Genomic DNA, 8,666 nt, shown 5'->3' on the forward strand with positions numbered 1-8,666 from the left:
TGACAGATTCTTTCTTGTATAATTTTTTTACTGTATTTTGAGAAAAAGCCATTACGATATTGTGTATTGTGTGATTATTAGTATCGTTACCTTTAATTGTGTTTGAGACAATTATCAAGCAAAATCTAGGAACTCCTCAAATCTTTGACCTCAACTTATAACGGATGAAAAACTTCAAATGATCTCAGCTCTTCTTGGGTCCTCAGGAATCTCCAAAAAACGACATGCTGAGCTCTAATCTTTTCACAAAACAAATGCACTGACATTGAAGAAAAACAGTTGTTTATCTTCTGATTTTATTCATTTTTAATTTTTTAATTTAAGCCCTACTGAGGTGTGAGATATAACATTAAGAGCGGAAATTCACCTTTATAGATTTAGATAACTACTTACTTTTGATGATATTGTAACCAGCTCAAAATCTGAGATGTTTAATTGATAGTAATATTTAAAATGATTGGGTATTTAGGCTGAAAATATTTTGTGGATATTTTGTGGATATATTTTGTGGATACTGAGCGTTTGATAAATATGACAGCCTGATATTAATAATCTAGTTTATATGCTTTTCTAAATTCCATATAAATGTCTGATCAACCTGTTGACATGATGCTAGTGCTCTACGTTGTGGGTGTTGGAAACCAAAATCTCCTTAATGCATTATTTAAAAAGTGGATCTGCTCTCACAAAAGAATAGCAAATTACCACGTCTGGGTGAACAGGGTGTATTGTGTAAAATGAGATGGGTTGTATTGCTTTTTGCTGTATATACTGATGGAAAAGAAACATGTAGTTGGAATAAGGACCATAAAGCAATATTAGTGATCATCTAAAAAGATCACATGGAGTGCTTTGATTCACCAGGACAAAACTTCTGCTCTCAGCCCCTGTGATCACATTTGTTCAGGGAAGATCATGGAGTGAAGAAGCTGTCTCAGGTTGTCTCATTCCTTGATGTCCACCCCAGCAAGAAACTGTGCGCCGTGTTGCTGTACCACAGCTGGAGACTTGACCGATTCCTGCCAGGGACCAGATGTTCAGTCGGGATCCTCTTCAGGAATGTGCCAGCACTTCACAGCTGCACACCCAGAGGCTCAGTGGTTCCATGAGGTGCTGAGCAGAGAACAGGTTGTCCCTTTGGTTATGATACACTGCAGGACAACTGGTGTTGTGGGGAAAGTTTTCTTTTTGCCATCAGTATATATCAAGACTCGGCCAATGCTGCAAGAATATTAGGATCCGAGGCAGGACCCTGATGTTATTGTAATTAATCCGTTTATTTTAACAAAGGGATTGAAACAGAAAGGCATCAACAGCCCTCCACTCCCATCAAATATTAAATAGATGTGCAATTCTGGCAGTTTGATCAGCTGAGTGTACAAGCATCAACAGTAGGTACGTCAGTACTTGAGTTTGAGGAGTGTTTAAAAAATCAAAAATCAAAATCAAAAACTATCAAAAGCTGACCCTGTTAAAATTTTTAAAAAATCTCAAAACATTTCGGAAAAAGCAGTTTGCAGCAGTCCATGTGTGTATATGTAAGAAATATGTATGCTGTCATGTATTTGAGTAGAAAATACATTGACATAGCTAACATTGCTGTATTCATGTCATCACTTGAGAGCAAAGTTGGCTTATTGTCATCCAACTTCAGCTTTTCAACACACCCCCTCCACGTCGAGATAAAAATGGTGCTCTGCTCCAGCGGAGGCTTGAATGTATAAACGAACTGTTACTCATCCCTTAGGCTAAGCAGGAGGACAGCCTTTCACTGGTGCAGACAAGTCTTCCCTCCACCGTCACAAAACTCTAATTCGAACAGTGTATACCAAATTTATGTACCATGTGTAGAAACAAACTCTTCCTGCTCGAAAGCAGCTCAATAGTCAGCCGAAGACTTTCTCCGTCCATTTTGAAGAAAGAGATGTTTACTAAGGTTACTGGAAGCGTAAACTGCATAATGTGAGATTCTGTTTATCGAGTAAGCTGCTTTGAGACGGCATGAACATGGGGAGTTTTAAAATGCAGAAGCTACGTGTATGCAGTGAAGCATCTAATGCAACAAAAAGCTTCAGTTGCACTCGGATTGTGTTTAAATGTAACCTCAAAATATATCAGGAAAACGTTGGCTGTTGGTGGTGGCATCAGGTTGCTCATCAGTAAATGCCTTCTTAAAAATATACTTCATCAAAAGAAGCAACTCTGAAGAAGAACAGAGAATGGCCATCAGTGAATTATATAGTATAAAGAGGGAGTTTAAGTTGCAGTCTGATATTAAACATCATTAACTAAACATTTATTTAACCTTTTGGGAACTGGACAGGAAATGTGTCGCCCTAATATTGAAGCCTTAAAATTTTAAATATCTTCTAAAAGCATTTACAGCCTTCAAAACTTTTCACATAACTTGGTTATGTGAAAAAAATCTTTAAAAATGTGGCATTAAATTTTTTTTTTAGTCCTCCTGTCAATAATTTGTAGAATATTCTTAATGTGGTATGTTACAATAATTTTTTAACGCCTAGAAATAACATTTATTTTTCCTAATTTGAAAAATAGCTCAAACTCAGTCTGACTGGATGGACTAGGTCTGGATTCAAGTCTGGACTTTTACATTCATTTAGTAGTATTATGTATTGTAAAACTGGTGATAAATTGTGCAACAAAAAAAAGTTTGTACTGTAAATATTTACTGTATGTTTAATTTACTTTGAGAGCTTTCCCAGGCTTTTTGTATGAGGTGTGAGCTTCATAAATGCAGAAAAACCGTACAGTCACAAAAAAAAAAAAACGTTGTCACAATCAAGAACTAGGAAAATTGCACCAAATTCTGGCGGAAAGTGATTAGTGAGGTAAGTTTAACATGCAGATTTTGTGGATAGATTCATTCCTAGGGCTTCCAACGAGCCAGCAAAAACGTGTGTCAGGGATCTGACCTTTATGTTGTAAGAACATGTTTACTTTTTAAACTGAAAACGAAGCAAGAGAGTAGAAATGTTTCTCATAAAGCAGCCATAGAAATTGATTATTAAGATATTTTAAGAGTAAAAGTGAAACACTGTCAATAAGAAACGTTTTTGATTGAAACGCAGACAGCAGGCCTGAGCAGACAGGCTGTCTGCACTTTTCTCTTGAATGAAAGTTAAACATGGGTGCACAATATAAAGATTAAATATAAAATCCTATTGCAAAACTTTAGGAAAGAATCTTGATAGTTTTACTGGTCATACGATGAGTGATGCTCCCCCCACCAAAAAAACAAAGGAAAGTTGTATCCAACATGTGAGATTTTGTTCATTGTTCAAATGATCCTTCAAAGTTGAGATTTATAGAGATCTTGGGAGTTTAAAAGTGAAATGAAGTTGTATCAGCACAGAAATTCAGAAGTAACCAGGCGTTTTGTTTTAGGGTTTACCTAATATGATGCATTAAGACTCTCTCAACACAACATTTTTGGTATTTAAATCCAAGAACAACAATAAAATTGAACATACTTACCCAGAGCTGACCCCTGCTACTTGTCAGTCATCCATGAGAGTAAATGTGTTTATGTAGCCAATATATTTAAAGGGAAGGACAGCTCTATAGTATCTGAGGAGGTGCTTTGTGCATGGTGAATAAACTGCCTGAATGTGTACGAGTACTGAGTGGTACATACACGTGGTGTTTAGGTTAGATGACGGTATGGAAGTGGACTGAACATCTGTGAGATTGGGGTCACAGGTTTTAGGAGAAGCGGACGGCTCCTCCTGCTCTGCCTGATCTTCCTCCGCCTCCACTTCATCAGCAACTTCCACAGCTTTTCTTGCCAACCTCTTAGATGTTCGACACGAGCTTTCAACCTGGATGGAATATTTTAAAACATATCAGCGTCAAAGAACCCACCATTATCTACAAAACAACTCTTTCTTAACTCTAAAACCCTTCACCTAGTCAAGGTGTTTACTCACCTTTGCTGCAGCCTTTCTCTGAGGTCGTCCTTTGGATTTAGGCACCTTAGGGCTGGAAAGAGTCTTCATGGTGATAGCAGCATGCTGAAGGATGCAGTCGGTGCCACAGTAAACCGAGTCCGGCAGCGCTGGTTTTGCGCAGCCAGGCCCAGTGCAGAGAGGGAACGAATCATCTGCCTCCATCTCACACTGAGGGTCAGCTTCCGCTTCAGCTTTTGTTTCCCCCTCAGTTTCAACTTCAGCTTTTGTTTCCACCTCAGTTTCAACTTCAGCTTTTGTTTCCACCTCAGTTTCAACTTCAGCTTTTGTTTCCACCTCAGATTCAGCTTCAACTTGAGGCTTTATCGCAAGAGCCTCCCTTTCTTCTTCTTCCTCCTTCTCCTCTACTAAAACAGTCTCCTAAACACAGATCACCAACTTAAATGCAGACTCATACAAATTTGTCATACTTATGCTAAATCTTAAAATAAATCAGAGCAAAATTCAAAAACATTTATCATTTTCATTTAACTTCACTCTGAACCTTTTGTTGAATGGATAACAGTCCAAACTAAATTCAAACCTTGACAACTTGCTGCTGCTCCTCTTGTGGCTCCGTTTCCACAGCAGGAGGACTCAGTGTAAGACATTCAGGAAAGCTAAGGTCTGGCTCAAGGTGCGACTCTAGGTGGATGATGCTCTGCCTCGTCGTAGTGCAGGTTAAACACATGTAGTCTTGGTCTCCCTCCTCTATCATCCCATCCCGCGTTTCACTGATACCGACACATGCGCTATGAAACCACTCCTGGCAGCTGCTACAGCAGATCATGAACCTGAAAAACGGACGTTTTCAGGAAGTGAAACGGGCATAAAAAAACAGGAATGCAAATCTCTCAGCTAAGAGACTTTGTTACCTCTTAATGTGCGTTTGGCTGCAGATGAAGCACATGGCGTTGGAGTCCTGTCCCTCACTCTCTGTTATGCTGGAAATCTCTGCTATAATCTCACCCTGATTCTTGTCTTCCTCTCCTTCCACCTCATCTGGTGCATCATCAAACTGGCCGTGAGTTATGGCACCACTTTGATTAAAATCGCTGTCTAGGATTATGCAGCCTTTGCTGACAGACTGCAGCGCAGCATTCAGAGTTATACCAAAGTGTGCAGATGTTGATTCCATCTCAGGAGGGATCTGTGGGTCGATCTGGATGCTGTCTCTGGGTAAATCCTGCTGCTCGTCTGCATTAACAAGCACCACTTCATCGTCTATGTCTTCGTTGACTGCCATGATGGACTGAAGCACCGCTGCCCTGCCCCGGCCTCTTCCCTTACCTTTCCCCCTTCCTCTGCCTCTTCCCCTGCCTCTCCCTCTCCCCCTGGCTTTTCCTCTTCCACCATTCCCACCTCGAGCTTTTGAGTCTCCCTGCCTGCTGCTTCTGGCCAGCTGCTCTTTAATTTGAATCAGAGATTTTTCATCACTGTCCTCTTCCTGACTGGAGATCACCACAACATAATCGCTCCCTCTTTCTTCGACATTGGCAGGAGCAACAGGCTGTGTGACTTCCATGTCATCCAGGTTATCAGCGGTCTCGTTTTCTTCTACAGGCTGTGGATCAGTGGGCTCAATTTCATTAGCAGGCTCAAAGAAACTAGGAACTGCCAGGGCATCTGTCAACGACAGGCCTTCGTTGCCACCAAGCAGAGAGAACGCTGTGTGGAAAGCAGAGCCAAAGTCCTGCCATAAGCTGGGATCAAAGCTCCCTCCAGCAGAGGTCTCTGGTGCCTCCTTGCTGTCCTCTGACGCAGGGGAGGAAGGGGCAGACCACTGCAGGTCTTCTATCACACTCCTAGCTGTTCGAGTAGTTTTCTGCTTGGTGTCTTCTTCTGTGTTCGTCTCTGGCGCCTGGTTGGTTCTTCGGCTTCTGCCCCTTCGAAGCGGCGGGGGATTGTGGGTCAGGTCTCCGACCTCCTCCATGAACTCCCGTTTAGCAATGGTTGTCCTTCTGAAGCCCCAGGACTTTTTAACCTGCGACAAGGACGGCCTGGCACCGGAGTCCACCCCGCCTGATTGGCTTTGTTCATCTACAGGGAAACTGAATGATCAAAAATAGAACCAAACCTGTGATATTTTAGCCGTTTGCTTAGGAAACTCATCCACGTACCTGTTGTACCCGAGTCACCATCGTCATTAACTGCATTGGTCTTTTCTATTGTGTCCATGCTGACATCAGTAGCCAGCAGTCCTGTTCACAAACAATTTAAGTTAAAACACCATCTCAGGAGCAGTATTATGCATCAATTTATATCCACTTCAACAACAGACGATTAAAACCATTGTTTGTTTGTTTTTATCTACTGTAAGGAAATAGAGTTCTAGGAGTCCAATAAATATCTACAAATAGGATGTAAATTTAGACTTATTTGGGTTTGACCTGGGATCTTATGCTCATATTTCCTGAGTTAATTGTGCCTAAGAGGATATAAATATGAACAAATTGAAAAAGGCACTTTTATAAACTTTACAAAAAAGAAAAATGAAAACAAATCAAATTACATTACAGGCCTGACTTGAGCATTTCTATCAATAAATATTGCTATAAATTATGAAAAACACTCCACTACAATATTAATGATGTGATACTGAAGTGAATTGGTATGAAGTAGTTTGTGGAAGTAGGATGAATAAAATGGCAACACATGCCAAATGAGAAGAAGAATTGACCTGGGTCAGGTTTAATTTTGGTTAGTTACTGTAACAAAAAGTTTTTTTTATTTAAATAAAATATTGAGAAAACAAGAATCTGAAAGTAATACTTATGAAAATGGATTATTATAAACAAAAAATATTTTTAAATAAAATCTATTTACACAAGCCTAATGTTTTTAAGATAGCTTTCCTTTTTCAGGGAAGCCATTAAAAAAAACTGCTTACATCAGATAAAACATAAAGGACAACTGAGCTCTATTTTATAGGGAAGTGGTGTTTTTAATTTACCCCTGCAAAAAATACTAGCAAAAGTAAATAATGATGTTCCATTTTGAAAAAAATATCTGGTAAACCTTCAGCTGTAAGTAGGCAAAGAATCTGCATGCTGCAGTAATCTGTGCAAGGCTGGCCTTTAAGGTTTAATCCCAAATGTGGATTCGGCATGAAAACTACACATAATGATTCATGTTGTAGTCTGTACTTTGAATACACGTTATAACCTCGATGTTAATGTTAATTAAACGTTTGACCCTTGTGTCTGGACTACATTTCATTATGTTATTTACCAGAGCAGAAACAGTGTGGCGCTAGTATTTGTTCATACCCCTTAACATTAAAATTCATTTTGAACGTCGATAACACTAGTTAGATAAGTAGTAATGAAACTAGTCTTCTAAATTTAAATAATGGCCTCAACCAGTGTGAAACCGCAAAAATAAAACCATCTATCTGCTCTCTCGACAACACAATCGAGTTATTCCGTTAGGCCACAGGGGAGAATGGCTACTAGTTAAAAGCGTCCGACGTTGTTGTCTGTAGCTAACTTAGCTAGCCGTGACGGTGAACTGGTAACAAAGGACTACATTTTAAAGCTAACTATATTTGATAATGCTGTCTGCGAACACCAGAAGCAGACAAGAATACAATACCTTGAAGTATATGATATTGTTTTCCAGTAGTTGTTAGATTCGTTCAGCTACCATGCTAGCACGGGATTCCATTTTCTTTGCCCTACTATTTGGAATCTCGCGAGATTTCGCCAGAGGCGGAAGCAGTGTTGACTCTGCATCCATCTCATTAATCGTGAGTGGGAAGTGTACCTTGGAAATTTATTGTTTTCTAATTTAGTTTTTCGAATTAAATAATTTCTAATACTTAGTTTTATTGATAGCAAAAAAATTATGCAATGTAATGTCTATTTTATAAGTTATAAAAATAGCAATGTGACATTATTACTAAAAGAGCAAATCACATTTTAAAAAAATATTTGAAAGCGTGGAATTTATAAATTAAATCCTACATTGTACAACCAAATCTGATTAAGCATAAGTTATAATAATTACTTGTAATAAGTTCTACTTTGCTTTATAAAAATATTAATGTGAAACAGTTTATGTATTTTTGATGTAAAACATTTCCTTTTTCAACAGAACTGCACACTAGCATTTAAATCTAGCTCCTTAAAGATCTGCGTGAGTTCGGTGGGAAAGAACTTTAATGGCCTATTCAAAGCCATAACATCAATGGAGTGAATCTTTGAAATGAATTAAAACTGCGGGCCATGTCTTTTAATCACACATAAGTGTCTGACATCACTATTGTGCTTCAGGAAAAATGGTCATTTTATAGAATTTTTTATAGAATCTTGTGAGATAACCAGCAAGAAATATTTCTCTTTTAGACCATATCTTTTTTTTTTTTACATGTGCATAGGTCTTAAGAGTGAATCAGCATAATTTTATATCATATGGCTTAAGAATGGCATGCCAGTCAAGTTCTGACAGTCATATTTGCCCACCTTTTAAGATAGGTTGGCAAATATACTGCTCAAAAAAATAAAGGGAACACTTCAGTGTTCACTTAAATGTTAAAGTGTTCCCTTTATTTTTTTGAGCAATGTATTTTTAGCAATATCCAGCACCTCTATTTCTTACAGCAGCAGCAGGACATTCAAGGTAAAATCAGCATGTCAGACTTCAAATAAAAAAATTTGGAGTGCCTTAGTTCATAATTGCCAAAACCCTTCCTGTGTG

At 38.7% G+C, this 8,666-nt stretch overlaps 1 protein-coding gene across 3 annotated transcripts in view; it reads right to left on the reverse strand.

The window, feature by feature from the left end:
- LOC103467608 (uncharacterized) overlaps window positions 1–7,697 on the reverse strand; it is a 30,737-nt gene extending 23,040 nt beyond the window's left edge. For 2 of the 3 annotated variants that reach the window (XM_008414149.3, XM_008414148.3), the window contains exons 1-6: window positions 7,563–7,697; window positions 6,089–6,169; window positions 4,844–6,008; window positions 4,513–4,762; window positions 3,951–4,349; window positions 3,659–3,842 (exon numbers count right to left, since the gene is read on the reverse strand). In XM_008414149.3, the coding sequence (XP_008412371.1) occupies window positions 3,659–3,842; window positions 3,951–4,349; window positions 4,513–4,762; window positions 4,844–6,008; window positions 6,089–6,146 (2,056 nt within the window). In that variant the 5' untranslated portion in view covers window positions 6,147–6,169; window positions 7,563–7,697. Of the gene's footprint in view, window positions 1–3,658; window positions 3,843–3,950; window positions 4,350–4,512; window positions 4,763–4,843; window positions 6,020–6,088; window positions 6,170–7,562 lie in introns of those variants that run through there. The other variant, XM_017305770.2, reaches the window with a different exon arrangement.
- Between the last annotated feature and the right edge of the window lie 969 nt (window positions 7,698–8,666).

This window comes from Poecilia reticulata, chromosome 7 (genome assembly GCF_904066995.2).
Source record: "Poecilia reticulata chromosome 7, P_reticulata-male-v2, whole genome shotgun sequence".
NCBI classification, from domain to species: Eukaryota; Metazoa; Chordata; class Actinopteri; order Cyprinodontiformes; family Poeciliidae; genus Poecilia; species Poecilia reticulata.